This window comes from Fonsecaea erecta, assembly GCF_001651985.1.
Source record: "Fonsecaea erecta strain CBS 125763 chromosome Unknown Scaff1, whole genome shotgun sequence".
NCBI classification, from domain to species: domain Eukaryota; kingdom Fungi; phylum Ascomycota; class Eurotiomycetes; order Chaetothyriales; family Herpotrichiellaceae; genus Fonsecaea; species Fonsecaea erecta.
The window spans coordinates 4370313-4389262 of record NW_017387244.1 but is presented as its reverse complement, the minus strand read 5'-3'; the positions used below and the strand labels follow the sequence as shown (position 1 = coordinate 4389262).

Below are 18950 nucleotides of genomic sequence, written 5' to 3'. Positions count from 1 at the left end.
AGTGCCAACGTATTTGGCCTGGAGGGACTCAAGTTGTTGGAGAGTGCGCAATTTATCGGCCATGGCAAAGGACGAAAGGAGAGGGGGAAATGTGAGGCTAGAAAGGTATGCTGGCGGCAGGTAAGTGGTGATTGCCCAACGCGTCTGTTGCGGGAGAGTTTTACAGAGTGCGCCGGTTACTGAGAAAGTCGGAGCGATCTCGGAGCGTTAGCCGCGCTCGCCACCGTGGCATCCCATCCCATTATTCATGCCCGCCAAAACAGCAGCAAAAAAACCCCACGTCCCGCATTGTGTGCCACATTGCAGTGCAGATTGACCAATTCCGCGTCTGTTCATCCTCGGCTGTTGGTCCATCTCGTCATCGGCTGGTGAATCACAAGATCTCTATCCGATGGAACCTCAGAGGGGTGTCCACAACAGCAGCAGTGAGCCGAGCCATCTGCGCACTTCCCAACGTGCAAGCTTGCTCGGATTGACGAGGTAATGGGCTAAGAGTTTCTCCCAAGTCGATCTGTACAACTCCGGTCTACTCACCCGGACCTCACAGCTTCTTATATACCTCAGAGATTTGCCGTTCCTTTATCTAGCTTTTCCCTCCTACCCACATGAATCCTCTCCGGACGGCGCTCGTGGGCGGCGCTGCAAGAAGATCCACCCTGTCGAGCCGGTCTCTATATCACTGTTCCTCCTCGCTCTCCTGCAGGATGGCGCCCACGGCCACGAACAGACTCCTCGCCGAATCCCGCAGACTGGGCTTGCCACAGAGCCAGACCCGCACCATGTCCTCAGGTCCCGCAAAGATCAAGGTCAAGAATCCCGTCGTGGAACTCGACGGTGATGAGATGACTCGGATCATCTGGCAAGATATCAAGGACAAGTTCATCTACCCGTACCTGGACATCGATTTGAAGTACTACGATCTGGGCTTGCCTTACAGAGATGAGACGGACGACCAGGTCACAGTGGATGCTGCGGAGGCCATTAAAAAGTATTCCGTGGGTGTCAAGTGTGCGACCATCACCCCGGATGAGGCCAGGGTTGAGGAATTCCACCTGAAGAAGAGTATGACATAGAGCACCTTCACATCTTCTCGGCTTGTTACTAATGTTCCTTGCAGTGTGGCTTTCGCCCAACGGCACCATCCGAAATATCCTTGGAGGGACTGTCTTCCGGGAGCCCATTGTGATCCCTCGGATTCCCCGTCTCGTGCCCGGCTGGGAGAAGCCCATCATTATCGGTCGTCACGCGTTTGGAGACCAGTATCGTGCTAAAGACACAGTCATTCGCGAAGCAGGCACATTGGAAATGGTATTCACACCAAAAAATGGCGGCCAAGCAGAGAAGATCAAGGTCTTCGACTTCCCTGCCACTGGCGGTGTTGCCCAGACACAATACAACACCGACGATTCGATAAGAGGCTTCGCACACGCCAGTTTCAAGTTCGCCCTTGACAGGGGTTATCCGCTCTACATGTCGACGAAGAACACCATTCTGAAGGCCTACGACGGGCGCTTCAAGGACATCTTCCAGGAGATCTACGAGAAGGACTACGCAAAGGAGTTCGAGGCCAAGAAGATCTGGTACGAACACCGTCTGATTGATGACATGGTTGCGCAAATGATCAAGAGTAGCGGAGGATTTGTGATCGCCATGAAGAACTATGATGGAGACGTGCAGAGTGACATTGTGGCGCAAGGCTTTGGGTCTCTGGGGTTGATGACCAGTCAGTTGATTACTCCCGACGGCTTGACATTTGAAAGTGAGGCCGCGCACGGAACTGTTACGAGGCACTACAGGGAGCACCAGAAGGGCAGGGAGACCAGCACCAACCCTATTGCCAGCATTTTCGCATGGACCCGGGGATTAGTCAAGCGTGGTCAACTTGATGACACACCCGAGCTCGTGACTTGGGCAGAGAACCTGGAAAAGGCAGTCATTCAGACGGTCAACGATGACGGCATCATGACCAAGGATCTTGCTCTGGCATGTGGACGCAAGGACCGGGAAGCGTGGGTCACCACGACTCAGTTTATGGAGGCGATTGAGAAACGATTCAAGAAGAATTTGGAGTCTGAAGGCCTGGGCAATGTGGCCAAAGCATAAGCTATGGAGAAGCAGCAAAAAAAAGATGGTGGATCAGCAAACTCGAGACGGAGACGGAGGCAAATGCCATGAAAGACGACAATAAAAGACAGAACGCATAGACGACCAAGATGGGGTAGGGGGAAGAAGTATGCCCAGCGATGCACACAGATCTTCAGACATCCGCAGGGAGTTGGCATAGACTCAGGGTCAGTCGGTTTCTGTTCGAATTTGGGATATGAAAGGAAAGACGGTGTCCCGCATTTGGTCCTAGTTACAAGAATCAATATCAATATCAATATCAACATCAAAATCGAGTAGTTATATCTATTTATCTTACTGCGTTCTCGCAGAATCATACCCTGGCTAAGGATCATGGAGATATATGAATCTGAGCCCTTAGCTGATTTCCCATGTCTCTCTGTTCGAAATAAGGCGGTTTTTCCGGTATTGAACCGAGAAAAGGCAAGGAATTTAGGAAGTAGAGCATTCACTCCTGAACCCTCTCTCTCTCTTCACTTTTCTCCCGTGATGACAGTCACTGGCAGGGACAAATCAAAGGGGAAGGAGCCCTGAAAGCAATGGAGGAAACGAGCAAATTTTCCACACCAGTTCTATTTTGTGATTCCCAAACCAGAGCCACAAGTCATAACGGCAAACTTCTCTATCAATAACACCCCTTGGTGCAAACCCAGAATATGGAACATCAAGTAAAAACCAGAGTGAGTCGGCAACGGTCGTGACAAGGTTCCTTTTCGAACAGCAACACAGAAATTTCTTCTTCAGTTCAACCCATGCGCCCTCATCGGTATTCCACACACAAAAACGTGTGGTGAGGCGTTGTCAACGCCTTCTTTCGCCCTTGTTGGCCTCTGCTGTCTCACTCCGCTCCCCAATCCCACCTCTTTGTGCCTCGAACTCAAAGAATTTCTGGCTGCTGTTACGTCTTCTTCGGGCCTGGAGTTTTCGGGCTCCCAATATCACTCCCCGTCAAGTTGATTTTCATGCAATTCTCCAATTTTCGAATAGTGTTCTGGTCGTATAGGGCTCTGCCGCTCTCAATGTCTTTCAAGACCGCCTCTTTGACCCCGGCTTTGTTGGCAAGTTCTCGCTGAGGCATTCCCTTTCCCTGCGAGTCCTTTTGTTGGCCTCGCCAGGTGGTGATGGCTCGTCCTACCGCAAGTGGAACGGTTTTGGGCTTGATGATATCGTCGGAGCGGTCGACCTTGGTCAAGTGTTGACCTTCAACGCTCGATTTCTATGCAATCCATGTCAATACAATTTGCAGGCAGGGGGACCAAAATAGCCGCTTACGCTGTTGGAACCGCCATACTTCTTTTCCGTGGCAACGACGGCCCCAGATCGCTTGGCTGCGTTGAGCGCAGAGCTGCCTCTCACCACCCGTTCACGGTCGACCCCACCGCTGCCAGGGCCTCTAACTTTGCTACCAATACGAGTGACGGTGTCCCAGTCGTCAGCCATGATGTCGAGTATGGACGTCGTTGAAATGCAAGCGAAGTTGGTAATTGGTGTGGTGGTTCGTGGGCTGTGGCTCCTTCTGCTTCCTTCGACGGACAATATACAGAACAGAATATACAGCCCTTTACTATGAGCTATACGGAGCAACTGGGTAACAGAGGCAATATATGGGAGAATGGAACGTTGAGTGTTGCAAAGAAAGTGAGCTGAGTTGACTGGCGATCTAGAAGTTGCCATCCCCATCCGCCGCCATTTCCTTGCACACTCTGAGGCTAAACCCAGGTTGAGTCATCGCTCTGCGCCACAGCGCCACGCTCGGATTTTTGTCCGATCATCCGCTTTTCGGCAGGCGCCTTCAAGTTACATTAGGCGACGAGGTTGAATTCAAATCGAAGCAAGCACGACCAAGCACACTCACCCTGGGCGGCTAGGACCAGGCTCCTGGTCAGCAACAAGCAAGATAACGATGGCCTTGTTTGAGTCCTGTCTGAGATTCTTCAACAATAAGGAGCCCGTCGTATCGCTAGCCTGATGTCGGCCGACTAGGAGTCTCAGGTCTTCCAGGGTTAGACGCCCAGTTCCCTGCAATGCAGCAATCCATTGGGCCATGCAGTCAAATGATCAACTCGGGCTCAAAGCGCGATTCCTGTACCCCTGCAAGCCCTGGTAGCTGTACAGCCTCAGTGAGTGCATACCCCTGCATGGAATGAATCGCCTGGCCACCTTGTTTGGCTGGTGTTCCTCCCTCCCCCTCCTCCCACCATTTGTTTCCTTGAGCAATAAATACACGATGGCATTACGCCAATCCTGCAGTCACTATAGCTCAATTGCACTCAAAGATTGAGTTATTTGCTACCATTAGGATCTATTCTGGCCTTGTGAACATACGCTTTTCGATTACTCTTATACCCCAGTCTAGGGGAAGCCTCCTGTTCTCCAGAAGGGTTCATAGCGAAACCATAGTGCTATACCCGCCTCCAGCAGAGACCAAAGTCTCATTTCAGACCAGCGGATCATTCAGTCACGCCGCTGAGCGCCAGCTTCAGGGGCCCTCACGATCTGTTCGAAAGTCCATCCTACCTAGGCCAATTGATCCCGACTATTGCCAAAGATGGTTGCCTATGCCGGTTTCCAGCTTGCACTGGAACTTTCAAGTGTCTTCCCTGTTAAGGAGCTCACTACTTCGGCATTTACAGCGCTACTCAATATGGCCCGCGAGCTTCGCAATTCAGGTTCTGATATTGTTGTTGAGGCTGACCTGGCAAGCGTGTTTGGAAGGGCTCAAGTTTCCCTTGAACTGGAGGCGGCATTCAAGGCCAAAGTTCACATCAGCACGGTCACGCCATTGCACGAGGGTTCGGAGATCCAGCTCCAGAACGGCCCTGGCCCAACCGTGATCCGAGCATTTCAAGATTCAAAATATTTCGCAACCATTGTCACTCTTTCGGCACTTTCTTTTTTCCTCCCGAGAGAAAAGCTTGCCAGAATGATCGCCACTGGTATGGCCAAACGATTCGAGGCTAAAGTGCCAGGAGCCTGCAGTCCTCCTGCGTACGAAGGCATTGAAAGCACATTGGCAGCTTGCTGTGCGCAGTGCGGCGAGTTCCAGTGGGCGCCATATCGTGAAAAAATTGAACAGCGGCTTCGAGCTTCAATGCAAAATTACAAATGGAATCCCTATTATATTCGACTCAGCCCTGCGGTCCTTCTGGGAGCTATGGACTTCCTCTATGCCGTGAAAAGCCTGCCAGCAGACAGAATAATCACAGTGTCGGATCAGGGAGGATTCATACCTCTCACCATCTGGGCGCACTACATTTTGAATCTAAATGTTGTGATCACTGATCTTCCATGCCCGGATGTTGTCTTCGGTGATGCCAAGGAACCTCATGTAATCATTCGATGGACCTGGACCGAACGCCCCGATAGGGACGAGCTGTACTGGAGCGCGGACGGGGATGAAGAAGGCCCCGAAATCTGCCTCAATGAGGCTGACATGACCGTCCTTCTCGTTGCTAAACCAGAAGATCACGACTCGGAGATGCTCTACTCGGCCGAAAGGCACCCTTTGGCCGGGTATGGCACGGTCTTCCTACGTCGCAGCCTGAATGTCGATACCATCATAAGTGATGATGCCGAGATTTATAAAGAGGTAGTATGCTTTACCGTTGGATTTGCGATCGCCGCTTCGCAGAGAATGGCTCGAGAGCTCCCAGACCCTGCGCCCATAGGAGCGGATGAATTCGAGGAAACTGGACAAAAAATTCAGTTGGAAGCATGGAGAATCATGAACTCCGCTAAATTGCTCTTCGATGGCATTCCCATCGACCCGGCCGTTTGCTGGATGTACGCGGACTTTCTATCAAAACACCCCTTGTCTGAATCCACACTGCCATCAACCTTCAATCCGTTCTTCGCGACAGTCCCGAGACACCGTCCTGAATCCTCTCCGGAAGCACGGATGGTACGACTGATCGAAAGCACCACAAAACATGTCTTGACCTTCGCTCATGTCGTGGAGGTAGACAAATGCGGGGATGTGCCAATAATTCTGACCGACGACCTTACCCCCTTCTCAAACCTCATACGTGAGATGCGAGAGGGGACCGGTCGCCTGGGACTGGTCCGATATAATGAGGTATTCTATGGGGTCGCCAAACTACTCTCATCTACCGAGTTTTTCGCCCTTGACGAGAGACGCAGCTCTGTCGTCAACAAATCTCTCTGCAGCGATTTCGGGTGGTCTGTGCTGCTGAGCACGTATGATAACCTCGACCCAGGTGATATCCGGCCTGAGCTCGTCCACATTCGCAAAGGTACACCCACACATTCCAAAACAGGGCAATGCAAATCGCAGATCTTAGATGGATCTGGTATTGAAAGAACTACGGAGTCCTATGTCTACCCCGTTGAGAGAGGACTAGAGTGCATTCCCCGCACGTTCGCACACCACATCTCTAGGAAAGATTACTATGTGACTCTTGCGTATGAGTTCCAAGTCACCCTCTTCATTTCATTCGAGTCGACTCGTGAATGGCAGGCACATGGGGGCTCCAAGTCCTTCCAGCAAAGACTGGCCTATTCCCAAATGGCAAAAAATTTGTTCAACACTCATCTCACTCCACCATGCAGCCACAAAGACCATTCTTACCGAGAGCAGGCAAAGAAGATCACGCTCGGTCCAGACGTGGCAGCACTGCTTAGCGGGTGGGAAGAAATGGTGGATGATGAAACCATGCCGGAGAAGATCGTTATTGTGTTGACGAAAGGGGACCGTTATGCTCGCTGGCATGCGATCACATGGTTGCCCATTGGGGTGCATACCTCGGGCCGTAAGATAGCGCTACGGTCGCATCAATGTTGCGAATCATGTGCTCTTGACTACGTAGCCTCACAGAAGGGGAAATGGTATCTCATTATATAGATAGATTCGAGTGCAGTTTTGTGAGCATTGTTTGGCTTTGGGATGGCGTGGGCGTCTAAGTTGGAAAAAGCTGTTGTGAATTTGGGTGTTATCGAGCCGCAAATCTTTGTTGCAATTTCTGGATGATCAGTCATGTCTGGCTTTGTGTTTTGGACGGCTAAGATAGTGATACACAATTAGAGAATACCGAATCTTGATTCACGTTACTTTTAATCCCAGATACCGACACAACTGGACCGCGCGTCATCCGAATCTATTGCGGATGGAATAAATTCAACGATACTTCCAAAACGTTGCAGGTTTGTCAAATTATCTAACAACTACGAAATGACAAAACCCTCGTTGTCTATCAGTACCGACTCTGCGGCAGTGCCAATACACCATCCACAAAGAGACATTCGTAACTGCAGGCAGCATTGCCGTTCTACTGGCGGTCGTGTTGCTAAGACCAGTTGCGGAAGATACAGGGTGCCGGTCTCCCGTGAGGATTTACAATGCTTGATCCGACAGTGTTCTGGAACTCGAGCTTCCAGACAATACCACGAGCTGAATGACGCAGGTGTCAAAGATGCATTGCTTCGATTCTGTTTCTGCTTGGGGAGAAAGAAGTATCCCAATTGAGCACTAGCGCGGTGGTTCATACTCCCGATCAGGAAATTTCTTAAGCAGGCCAATCAGAGCGCCGGATTGCATGACTAACTGCGACGTGGCTGGACGTCAGGTTCATTGACTTGCACCTGTAAGAAGGATGAGGAACGGGCTTCTTTCTCGTAATCAGGTCGTACTTGTCAGGCCCGGTTGATTGTAAAGCACAGGAACGAGAATGAGGGTTTTTGTTACGGTGGAGAGCTCGGAAGTCCTGAGTGCTGGAGCACCAGAAGAGGTCAATAGTATCGGCAGGGCTTCTGGTACATAAGGGAAGGCGGTCCTTCGTCTAGCAGAAGATGATTCCCCTCCCATTCAACATCACCGGACAACCTCAGCATCCGTGGGCACGACTTTGAGATCATCCATCCAAGCCACAAAAAACAAAAACCTTTCAAACAAGAAACCCCCAATCTCACCACCATGGCCACCTACGAGACCGCCGAGAACAAATTCGTCACCATCCACGGCATCAAGCACGCCTACCGCCAGTTCGGGCAGACCAGCGGCACCACGCTCTTCCTTCACGTGCACTTCCGCGGCAACATGGACTGGTGGGACCCGATCTTCATCAACCGGCTCGCGGCCAAGCGACCCATCCTGCTAGTCGACAACACGGGCGTGGGCCGCAGCGAGGGCGAGGTCGGGCTCACGTTTGCGGCGTGGGCTCAGACCATCATAGACGTGGCCAAGGCGCTCAACATCACCAAACTGGACGTCCTGGGCTTCTCGATGGGCGGCTTCGTGGCGCAGCGCATCGCCCTCCAGGAACCCGGCCTAGTTCGCCGTCTGATCGTGGCCGGCGCGGGGCCCTCGGCCGGTGAGGGCGTCGTGGGCGGCGACCCGAAGTACTTCACCGAGGTGGCCAGCGCGGCGACGGCGGAGGACGCGAACCTGGGGCTGATGCACACGTTCTTCTCGCCGTCGGCCAAGAAGCAGGCCCGGGCGGCGGAGTGGATCAAGCGCATGGAAGGGGCCCGCAAGGACCGCGCGCCGCTGCTGCACGAGGAGGGCACGGGCCGACAGATCCAGGCCGTGCAGCGCTGGTTCTCGGGCGACTTCCGCGAGGAAGGGGCGTACGACCAGCTGGACCGCATCACAGTGCCGACCCTCGTCGCCAACGGCTCCAAGGACCTGCTCGTCCCCACCGAGAACAGCATCGTGCTCTGGCGCCGCCTGACCAACTGCGAAGCCAGCCTGCACCTGTACCCTGACTCCGGCCACGGCTTCCTCGACGAGTACAACGTGCACTTTTCCCAGCTGGTCAATGACTTCTTGGATGAAGAGTGAGTGAGTGAGTGAGTGAGTGAGTGAGTGAGTGGAATGAATGGGGGTGCGAGAATAAGAAGGGAGGAAGAGCTCGAGTATAACTGTGTTGTTAATCAATGGCCCCTGGGGGATGAAAGCATAGTCTATGTAGAATGCCTCGATAGTTACTCCGTACCATGCTCATGCGTCTCATGTCGATTCACATTACGAAGCGATTCCAGCTCCAGCTCCTTTTTTTCCCCTCCATGCGTTTGCGACATATCATCTCCACATCTGGCTACATGGTGGACCATTTTATTTGTGTACCCCGAATACTGCCCCATAAATGCGGAATCTCCTTCAAATAGAAGTGGAAGTATCTTCTGTCCAAGATGTGCCTTCACCGTTTAGTTCTGTGGGCGGATTCCTTCCACCAGGGGCCCGTGCTCACGACTCTAGCGAGTTGTGCAACAAGATGGTCAAGTTGGCGAATTCCTCACTATCGGTCCCAGAACCTCCCTGATCTCCATGTTTTCTATGACAATTGGTTCCTCTGGTACACGTTCATTGTACCAGTAATGAGCTGGATATATGTGCTCGAGGTCGCTTTCGGAGGCACACAACCCCAACGTCCACCAATTTTGGAACTCTTCCTCCAGATGCTGCTTGGTAACGATCTCGTGAGCTTCCTGCGCCTTATTCCAACCGTCGGTCGAGTAGTTCCGGACGATGAGTGAACTTCTCTCTGTGGTCACATAAAAGCGCTTTGGGAGTTTGACAGCCGGCACAGTGTATGTCCCTTGGTGCCACCGCCACCGCGTCAAGCAAGCCCCAATGGCACCAAGGCTCCACAGTGGTGACTCACGTTGTTCGTCTTGGGCGTCAATGCCTCGAGATCCATCGAACACGAATCTCCAGCGGATTTTATCACCCCTACGTCTATTTTCGAGACGCTCCATTGTTTGGGAGAGGGCGCCCGACTGGCGCCGAACGCAACGTATGGCCGCCCGTGATCTACTCCCGGCACTGAAGGCTGAGAAGGGCACGCCGGCTTCAATCAGAGCTATCTGGGTCCTCATACAAGAGTCTTTCAGTTCGTCAACCAGGATAGGTGTAAACGTGACGATGATTTCGCTCCAGATCCCGATGGAAAACAGTGCTGCCTTGCCCAGGGGAGCTTTCAAGATATCTTCGGGTATCGTCAAGATGTTGCACCGGCAATTCTCGCCGCTGGTGATGTTGATGTGCAGCGGGAAACGCTTGGTGTAGGATATGACTTTGTTCCTGATCGTGCGCGAAGTCTGGAGAAGAGAATTTATGGTGAAAGGGCAGACGTTGCTGCCAGAGTCAGTCGATACGGTGAGCCCTTGTTTGGGAATGAGATGGCTCAGGATTTCGAAGATGATCTCGTCAGGGACGTAGCAGCTGAGAGAAGGAACGCCGGGACTGGCTGGTTCATGAGCCGTGTGAGGTCTTTTGACCAAAGGTCTGTAAGCGTGCTGTCCGCCCGAAGACGTGGTGGTTGAGTCCATCGTTGACTCGGTGGACCTAAGGTGAGTTGAGGTGTTCTAGTATTTCTGGTTGGGTACGCTGCCGAGAACACACTGGTTGACGAACAGATCTGTTCCCGTACTAACTACCCAGCAGCTCGCGACAGATAAGTATATCCCATAGACAGCAAATGTGATCCAGGGTCCTGGAGGACCTTGAGGACCCCAACTGTAGTGCGAATCATCCAGGCAGACAGACGCCTTGGCCACCATATAATGGGTACAGGGACTTATGACCACTCACCGGCCTCGAACCAACCTACCATCGAGTCGTGGCTGCGAATGGCATCGTGGCTACCAAAAAATTGAACAGGCGAAAGTTTGGTTCAGGGAAACGGGATGGTTGCGGTGGGTCCGGGCTTCCATACGAGGACCCCGAAAGCTCCCCCACAACATGAATATTTCTTCTAGACATTGTTTCTCTCTCTAAAATCCACGTGGGCACATGGGAACGCACATATCAAGAACCACTTGTCCAACACGCACGAGCTGGTCGAGACCAGCTCCCTCAGTTGCCCAACCGCTTGCAACCATGAACAGCGTCGTCGATGCAGATGTGGGCATGGACGAAGATGTCAACATGGAGAACAGTTCTCTCCATCAGTCCAAAGCCTTCGACACGAGTGATCTGGCGGAGGCCATGAGCTTATGTAGGGTGTCTGCATGCCTCCTCCCGAATGAGATCCTGGAGCAGGTCATCTCGAATTTCGTCCCACGCGGCAAAGGCCTCTGTGTCTCGAACGATCCAGACTACCACTCGGATTTCGCCACGATTGGGTCACTTCTGAGAGTCAGTCACGCCATCAGCAACGAGATCCTTCGTCGCATATTCTGCCGACCCTTACAAGTTTACATTCTGAGCGGTATTAACTGTCGCTGTCTGTTTAGACCGAAGCCTCTCCTACAGACGCATTTGGGCAAGGTGTTTGCTCTCCCGCTCAAAAGATTTCCGGAGGTGGTGGTAACGTTTGCGCCACAGCTGCTCAAGCCTGCATGCGGGTTCAGTCGACAGACGCCATGGCCGGTCAGTTCCCTGAGTGGCGAGCGAGGAAGGGAAAAGTTCCAACTGGAGATGCTTTGCGTCGCGCATCAGTCTCACCCTCTCGCGGAGGAAATGATGCGACACCCAGACGTGAGGGCTCAAGATGCTCCGCTTTTCAGGTTCGGATTCGATGCATCCAAGGGCGTCGCCGAGGTGAATCGGTTGAGGGAGACACCCCTCTGGGAGGTGTCGGGCCACGCAGTGGCCGCTGACTAGGTGGCGATTGGTGTGCACTTCCTCGTTCTTCCGCGATAACCCGGGCCCCCAGATTGATCTGCCCCAGAAACTTATGACGGGACTCGTCACTGTCTGGAAATTCGACAAAGGTTGGGCCGTACGCAGAAATTTTCCGAGCGAGTGCTCGACTCGCTGCCGGAAAGGCCACTGGCACGGTTTCCAGCCGTATCGGGATTGGTGTGTTCAAACGACATCGTACGACGCGCACATCATCAACCTGCGTTTCATTATAACCACTAGAAATGAAAGAGAGGTTTCTGGTGCCGAGTCACCTCTCGAATTGGAATACTTTGTTCAAGAAATGCCAATCTGAACATGGAGCAAAGGCAAAGCTGGGAAAGAACAACACGCCAGTAAACACTTGCAGGAAGTATTGTCGTGGACCACCAGAGGTTTCCTGTCTCGAGGGTATACAATGGCGGGAGACACAAGAATTTGGCTGATCAAGTGCTGCTGAATTCCCTAAACCACTTTGTTCAGGCTTCGAATAGGATGTCCCGCCTGAACTCCCACTGGCCAGCAGTGGACGTTTCATAGACACGTTGATACCCCAAGACTCCCTGAATGAACGCAAGTACAAGAGATATATTCACCACCACATGCCTTTGATGGTGATCGAAAGGCTCGATGGTCAACGAGTCATGGAAGAGCCCGAGGCCAAAGCTCGACTCGTTCAACTTGATGCGTAGGTAAGGGATCTGCGTGTCGCGTTAGTTAAGTTTCTTGGCGAGAACTTTGATGGATATGTTTGGGGAAGGTCTCCATTGCACACACCTTGCGGACGTCTTGAGGATCAGTCCTAATCCACCGCTGCAGGTACTCTGCCAGAAGCTGTAGACTTGATTCATGCGTACCATTTATCGTGATCTTGTTCGGTGCGTTCGACGACACCAGCATCACATACGGGGTCGTGGTGCGGAATAGGATTTCTGGCCTCGGCAGCGTCTCCAGGGCGGGCAGGATATCGACTCTCAGGTCCGGGAGCGAATATGGCGGTACACGATTTACCGTAGTGTTGACGCTGTGCGCGGTGCTTTTCGTGGTATCAGGGACCGACTCCAATTCGGCCCAATCTTCTTCGTCTTCACGGGCTGAGTATTGTTGTCCCTTGGTCTCCTTTTGTGAAGATGGCGGCTCAAACATGGATTCAAAGTCCTCCGCGAAAGATGAAGCAGCGGTTTGCCCCATAGTCTGCTGCAGCTGGGCGATTTGGCTTAGTGAGATGGTGAATAATGATGCCGACCGTGGCCCCAGCCAGGCTGTCTGGACCCTTTGTCTGTCGGCGGCGACCTACATTCACACAATTTTAGCATCTTCTCCCACTGGGCATTATTGTACGTTGTGTTCCTCAGGCACAGAAGATAGAGGAAAAATGCGAAGAGAGGGTTCACCTGAATAGATAACTTCAGAACATTCACGGTCTTTAATTTTTCAAGAAACACTTCCGTCCAACCCTCGAATCGTCCATCCTTCAATCTCCTGCCTAGAGTATCGCACCACATCTCCACCACCTTGGCAATAGTCGGGACGAAAGTCGTCATGTCGGCCCAGAGATGCTGCAGTTCAGCCCACAGCATGAGCCATTCTGCCCTGCACAAGACTTGACAGCCTATAGTCTCCCCGAGACCGGCGAGGGACTTCTGTACGGTGTTTTCCTCGTTATCGAAGAGGTCGCGGACGTCTTTGCGGATTTGCGAGGGCCTGGGGACGGTCAGCTTGTCAATCGACTAACTCCCTTTGTGTGCTACTTACAGCTGGGACATTGTTTGCGGAGTTTCCAGTGGAAGAGGGTGCTGGGAGCAGGTTTTGCGTGCGCAGGTGGGCATGTACGCAGTAGATAGCTTGTACACCTTTTATGGTTGAGCCGATCCGAAAACGCCTTGATCTAATATGTATTCTGGGGAAAAGGGGCTTAAGGGCAGATTCAGCCTTGTGCCGTTTTTACGGAGTAAGCTTCGCCCGATGCGGACCGCTGGTGGATCTCTCCTGTCTTGGCACAGATTGGCATGCTGCCCTTACATACCTTGGGCGCAGGTGCTCTTACACCTCTCTCTGTCTGCGAAGGCTTGCTTTGCTTTCTCGTCTCCATCAGTTGCTGCACAGAAGGTATTCCGTTGATCAGACTGCCCTCTTGCATCAAAAACAACCAGCTCCCTGTTCTCGAAGGTACGTACCCACTGCAATTTTGGACCCCACGAGGACGAGGCTAACAAGCCGTGGAATGGTCTTCACTAGCTTTCCTTCCAAGCGAGTGGTGGCTGCTAGAAACCTTTACGCCACAGGGAGATCCTCGCCCGTCATCTAAGACACCCGATACTGTCCACCCTTGCCAACCAGAATGCCTCTTCGAGCCCCTGCTGACCGAATGCCCTTGTTGCACGGCAAGAATGGTGACGAACACCTGCATCTCACGCCTCCGCGCTGCGCTCTTCTTGACTGACCAACGGCGCAGTGCGCGACGAGTGGGAGTGGATGCGAGAAAAGGTCCGAAGCAGGGTCGGAGTCGCCCTAGGGAACTCGTGGAATGTGGTCACAGACCCCGAGCTGCTGTACGTGTACGCAGACGATGACTCCCAGAAGGCTCGCCTCGGTAACATCATTATGTGGTACGTACGGCTCATTTCCGCCTTGCCGGCTTGCACTCGGTTCGACCGGCGAGGTGATATTGGAGAAGAGAGGTAAACAATAGGCTGAAGTGCTGTCTGCACGAACAGGTACATGGAGGCGTTCTGCACGAACCTCGAATCCTTTGTCAAAACGTATGGTAGCATAGGCACACGCGAGCTCAACATGCTGTGCAACACGAAGACAGTAGAACTCGCCCCACAGGAGGACGATACCAAGTTCGCGCATGGCGGTCTGCACATCAGGAACGGCGAGCTCCGCCTGCTGTTTGCCGAGGGAAGCTTTGGTGTCAATGTGAGCGAGGTGAGCCGCGACATCGCTGGTGCTGTGAAAGTTGCCGCAGCAGCCTGCCGTGTTGATAACAGCGCCATGATCAACATCAATGCGAACGCGCGCCAATCCATACGCGAGTCGTATGATCCGAATATTGAGTCTGTACAAAGCGCCATGGCGGTGATGGTCGGCACAAAAAGGATCGAACTCAACCCAAACTTTGAGGCTAACGCCGCTCTTTTGGCTGGGGCAGGGCCCAAGGTCCGCGACGACTGGGACAAGGTACTGGGCCTTGCCAGCCTGGACTACTTCAGCAGCCTCACGGACCAGCTCTCGCGCGCCGGCTTCGAGCACGACAGGTTGCTGCAAACAGGGTTTCAGGAAGAAGTTTTCGAGAACATCATCTTGCTGCGTGTGGTCGAGAAATTGCAGAAGACGGGTCAGTATCATGAGGTGTTGGTCGAGGACGGTGTGCTCGTTATCCAGGTGAGAGATCCTCTTTCCCAGGCCGTGGCTGACGGGGTTAAGACTTTCTTTCTCGAGTGAGGGACTGACCTATTCGATGCAGACTACGCCAGAGAGCTTCTGGGTCAATACGTCCGATGTTGGCAGCGAGATCCTTGAGATATTGTGAACCCCTTGGACTGGGAAGATACCACCGTGCATGCATGGTGTTGATTGGGGGAACAATTCGGACTATTGATAGATACATTCATGACTCTATGTCACTGTCGATGGCCTCTTGGCCAACTCGCCTGTTCCACCAAATCATCCCGGCCTTGATAGACAGGTAGCTAGGCCGTTTCCTTTAGCATGTTTTCCTCATCGAAACTCTTTTACCTTGGCATTCGCATCAAAATCTCCCCTTCGATAATATCCCCTGGAGCCCACTTCTTGTTGGACAATTCTTCAAGGGTTTGTGTCCCGGGTATGTTGATAGTCGTGGTCACGTAGATATACACAGGCGATAATCCGCGCGCCCTTTCCGTCTGTGGTTGCTGACCTATTTTTCCATACGATGCCTCTCACCCATCCGAGCGGTGTGGACAGGAATTTGTGCTGACTTGCGAGACACACGTGGCGGCATTGATTCAAGGTGGGCTGGCCCCTCCAAAGACGTGCGAGATCCAACATAGAGATGTCTACATACACCTGGTGTGGCAGCTCCGGTCGGCTAGGGCTGTCGCCAGAATGGTCAGCCACGGTCCAATCCCAGCGTTGCAGCATGCAATTGACCAAGTCCAGGTGCCAGACAGAGTCGCCGCCTTGTAGCTGCTCAAAGAAAAATTTGAAATTGACAGCGCGAGTTCGGAGACTGGACCCTCTCAGGTTCAACAGGTCGTTTCCAAGGGCACTTGACTGATCGGCAACACACTTCACAGCTTGGGCCAGTTCTGCTGAATCAATATCAGAGTCTTTGTCAGAGCTCCAGGCGGACCCGCAAGTCCTCATCCCAGGGTGTGCCGGGAACTCGAGCTCTTTTGGTGCGAAGTAGACTTTGACCTCGTTCCATCTGACCAAAGGGAGGAACGCCAGGCGGTTCAGCGGGTGAAACTCTTCCTGTTGGCGACAACCACATCTCTTCCCATTGGTGATGTAGATATTCAGGGGTTTGTGGAATATCAGTCTCAACATCTCTTGCTTGACGGAGAGGTTCGTCTTCAGTAAGGCACGAATGGTGTCCAAGTCGGCATCGTAGTCCGGGTCGTTGGAGATGCAGAGTCCCGCTTCAGGCACGAAGAAGGAAATGATGTGGTTGGTGATCTCGACCGGAAGCTTGTAGTCGTTCAGCTGAAGGAGGGTTTGGTTCATGTTGTTGTTGTTATTTTCATTTTTGTCGTTCTTGCTGTTGCAGCTGGTTGTCGAAGGATGAGAATCCGCCATTCTTTCTCTGGTCACAAGCGTAGGTTGTATAGTGCTCTGCTCTGTTCTGAGGGATTTGTTGCGGTAGACGAGAATGAGAGATGGGTCTGGTCAAAGGCTTTGTTGTATGCCGAAGAAGAGAGAGAGAGAAGAAGTCGAGTAAAGGAAGTGAAGTGAAGTGAAGGGGATATGTGAAGGGGGTGAAGGGGGGCAACAGTCAGTCACTCACGCACCAGCGTGTCTCATATTTACATTCCAACCATTCTACACGCGTATGAGGAAGCTCACGCACGCGATCAAGGCATGGGACGTGACTTCGAAAAGAATCCGAGACACTCTCTAACGCACCATTCGTGCTCACTTTTATGGAGAATAAACCGGTAGAGAGGGGGCTCTATGGGAGCGTTTCAATGTCATGGGTATCTAGTAGTCTTGTTGTTGCACACTCGTGACCATTGGAAGATACATATCATTATACACATACTTAAATGAAGATCAACACTGAGGATATCTATCTCTCCATATACCCTTAGTCTTATATGGCCGAACCTGTGATGAAATGGGGGATGGTTCCTCAAACCAGTATCCTGATTGAAGGAAAAAGCGGCCTACATTATAGCCAAACCATCACGCTTTTGTTAGTTAGCCAACCTTCATCAGGCTGTAAATCGAAACGCCACCTCCTCCATCGAGACCGTGCCATTCTCTACCCCCTCGAGATACTCTCTCAACCCGACACCCCAGCGGATGCGGCCAACAGTCGAGAGGTCCAGGTCGGCGGGGCAGGAGGGAATGGGCTTCCATTTCGAGCGGTCGTTGAGGTCGCTGTCTGACGGTTGTTTCGCATTCTCATTGTCTTTGGCACCATTATCACTGTGGTCGGGTTGGTCAAGGTCAGGCAAGTCCAGCGTGGGGTCTTCATGGTTTCCACCCTCTCCCGATCCGCCGTGCCGCTTGGCCTTGCTCGATTTGTCCTCGTCATCGGGACCGTCGTCGAGGGGAATTTTGTCAATCCTGATAAAGACAGGAATGACAGCTCCTGTGCCCAAACTGAATTGCCTGTGGCCTAACACTCTCAACAGGGCACCAATGGCTCCGGAGTGACTGGTGATGCTGACCCTCTCTCTCCCGTCAATCAGATCATGGCGGCCCATGAGACTATCCATAAATGCCCTCAGACGCTCCGTCAACGCGCTCTCCGGCTCACGTCGGTCGGCATCATAGAACTCATCTGTTTCGGTCAGATACGGGTCCGAATCGACGTTGAAGCTCGGGAACCGCTGTCGGATGTAGGAAACATCACTCCGTCGGTCGCACGTATGGATCCCGGTGCCTTCTCTCAGCTTCTCCATCACAATGGCCTCCAGCTTCGCTCTGTCGGGGAGGATGCCCTGGAACGTGATGTCGGCGGTCTCCATCGCCCTATCGAGGGGACTCGCCAGCCACAGTTCCGGCAGGCTCATCTTCTGCTCCGCGATCTGTTTCCGCCAGAACGTATTGACCTCCCGCGCCTGCCGCTGTCCTTCCTTGGACAGGTGGGCGTCGCTCCAGGTCATGATCCCGTCCGGGTCGCCATCGAGAGCCGCATAGTGGCAGTCCCATGCCACATTGCCATAGTAGCGCTCAGCAATGTTGTGGTAACCATTGCCATGCCGGCCGAGGAAGAGCAGTAGATACCTCGCCGAAGCTCCATGTCGTTTTATATTCCTTCTGTCGCCAGCTTCTTCATCTTCCTGCGCTGTGCGGTTCAGTGAGGAGATATGGTGTTCGAATCTCTGCCACGGCGTCATGTCCCGGCCGTTGTCAGGGAGTGCGGCATCTGAATCGTATTCACGGTCGATGAGGCCAAAGTTCGTGGCCATGAAGTCGAACTCCGCCGCGACTGTCGAGGGGTCGTCTTGGAGGAAGTACCCGTCCAACGTTGTGTACTTGTATGTATATTTTCTCTGCGTCGAGGGCCGCTCGGGCTTCTTGTGTTGTTCAATTTGCCCCTCGCCTTCTCCTCCGCCTCCAACACCACCGGCGCCGTTGTCGTTGTGAATATCCAGCACGCCCTGGCCCGAGGACGAGAGAAGGGAGACACCCATGTCGCTCATTTCAAGCAGGCCGCACACAGCGAGGGAGACGGTCAGGAAGAGGAGGATCTGTCTGGGGACGGAACACAGTCAGTCAGTCTTAGCCTCCGCCATTGCAATGCTACTTTAGCTTGGGAAAAGAGAGGGCGGAGTGATCCACAACTTACATGGCGGTCGTGGTGCGGCAGAGTCGAGTGGGCCCTCTCCACCGGCGATGCACTTTGCGATGCGGTGAGTAGTATATCATCTTGATGTGGGTGTCACGAACGAGCCATGCTGGCACATCCTTTGCACGACCCCGGGTGCAAACTGGTGGTTCACATATTATGTTCACAGAGAGGGAGAGAAAGCGGAGTGGTGCGGCATGCTCATCGTCTGACTGCGGTCGACGCGAAGATTAGCCGAAG

At 52.9% G+C, this 18950-nt stretch overlaps 10 protein-coding genes across 10 annotated transcripts; 5 read left to right on the top strand and 5 right to left on the bottom strand.

Moving 5' to 3' along the window:
• Positions 1–704: 704 nt before the first annotated feature.
• On the top strand, positions 705–2103 carry AYL99_01562 (isocitrate dehydrogenase [NADP], mitochondrial; the record flags this gene model as incomplete). Its single annotated transcript, XM_018833078.1, has 2 exons — positions 705–1062; positions 1118–2103. 2 exons carry the CDS (start codon positions 705–707, stop codon positions 2101–2103), a joined length of 1344 nt encoding a protein of 447 aa, XP_018698957.1.
• A 919-nt stretch (positions 2104–3022) lies between these two features.
• AYL99_01561 (transcription factor) lies at positions 3023–3564 on the bottom strand (the record flags this gene model as incomplete). Its single annotated transcript, XM_018833077.1, has 2 exons — positions 3023–3340; positions 3397–3564. 2 exons carry the CDS (start codon positions 3562–3564, stop codon positions 3023–3025), a joined length of 486 nt encoding a protein of 161 aa, XP_018698956.1.
• A 1108-nt stretch (positions 3565–4672) lies between these two features.
• Positions 4673–6985, top strand: AYL99_01560 (hypothetical protein; the record flags this gene model as incomplete). The annotated part of the gene is made up of 1 exon (XM_018833076.1): positions 4673–6985. The coding sequence occupies one exon, from the start codon at positions 4673–4675 to the stop codon at positions 6983–6985; it is 2313 nt and encodes a 770-aa protein (XP_018698955.1).
• A 1068-nt stretch (positions 6986–8053) lies between these two features.
• Positions 8054–8920, top strand: AYL99_01559 (hypothetical protein; the record flags this gene model as incomplete). Its single annotated transcript, XM_018833075.1, has 1 exon — positions 8054–8920. The coding sequence occupies one exon, from the start codon at positions 8054–8056 to the stop codon at positions 8918–8920; it is 867 nt and encodes a 288-aa protein (XP_018698954.1).
• Positions 8921–9357: 437 nt separating this feature from the next.
• On the bottom strand, positions 9358–10410 carry AYL99_01558 (hypothetical protein; the record flags this gene model as incomplete). The annotated part of the gene is made up of 1 exon (XM_018833074.1): positions 9358–10410. One exon carries the CDS (start codon positions 10408–10410, stop codon positions 9358–9360), a length of 1053 nt encoding a protein of 350 aa, XP_018698953.1.
• Positions 10411–10960: 550 nt separating this feature from the next.
• Positions 10961–11686, top strand: AYL99_01557 (hypothetical protein; the record flags this gene model as incomplete). The annotated part of the gene is made up of 1 exon (XM_018833073.1): positions 10961–11686. One exon carries the CDS (start codon positions 10961–10963, stop codon positions 11684–11686), a length of 726 nt encoding a protein of 241 aa, XP_018698952.1.
• A 497-nt stretch (positions 11687–12183) lies between these two features.
• Positions 12184–13470, bottom strand: AYL99_01556 (hypothetical protein; the record flags this gene model as incomplete). The annotated part of the gene is made up of 4 exons (XM_018833072.1): positions 12184–12405; positions 12482–12997; positions 13099–13408; positions 13460–13470. 4 exons carry the CDS (start codon positions 13468–13470, stop codon positions 12184–12186), a joined length of 1059 nt encoding a protein of 352 aa, XP_018698951.1.
• Positions 13471–14045: 575 nt separating this feature from the next.
• AYL99_01555 (hypothetical protein) lies at positions 14046–15239 on the top strand (the record flags this gene model as incomplete). The annotated part of the gene is made up of 4 exons (XM_018833071.1): positions 14046–14097; positions 14160–14313; positions 14422–15091; positions 15174–15239. The coding sequence occupies 4 exons, from the start codon at positions 14046–14048 to the stop codon at positions 15237–15239; spliced, it is 942 nt and encodes a 313-aa protein (XP_018698950.1).
• A 275-nt stretch (positions 15240–15514) lies between these two features.
• Positions 15515–16489, bottom strand: AYL99_01554 (hypothetical protein; the record flags this gene model as incomplete). The annotated part of the gene is made up of 1 exon (XM_018833070.1): positions 15515–16489. The coding sequence occupies one exon, from the start codon at positions 16487–16489 to the stop codon at positions 15515–15517; it is 975 nt and encodes a 324-aa protein (XP_018698949.1).
• Positions 16490–17124: 635 nt separating this feature from the next.
• Positions 17125–18790, bottom strand: AYL99_01553 (hypothetical protein; the record flags this gene model as incomplete). The annotated part of the gene is made up of 2 exons (XM_018833069.1): positions 17125–18616; positions 18711–18790. The coding sequence occupies 2 exons, from the start codon at positions 18788–18790 to the stop codon at positions 17125–17127; spliced, it is 1572 nt and encodes a 523-aa protein (XP_018698948.1).
• Positions 18791–18950: the final 160 nt, after the last annotated feature.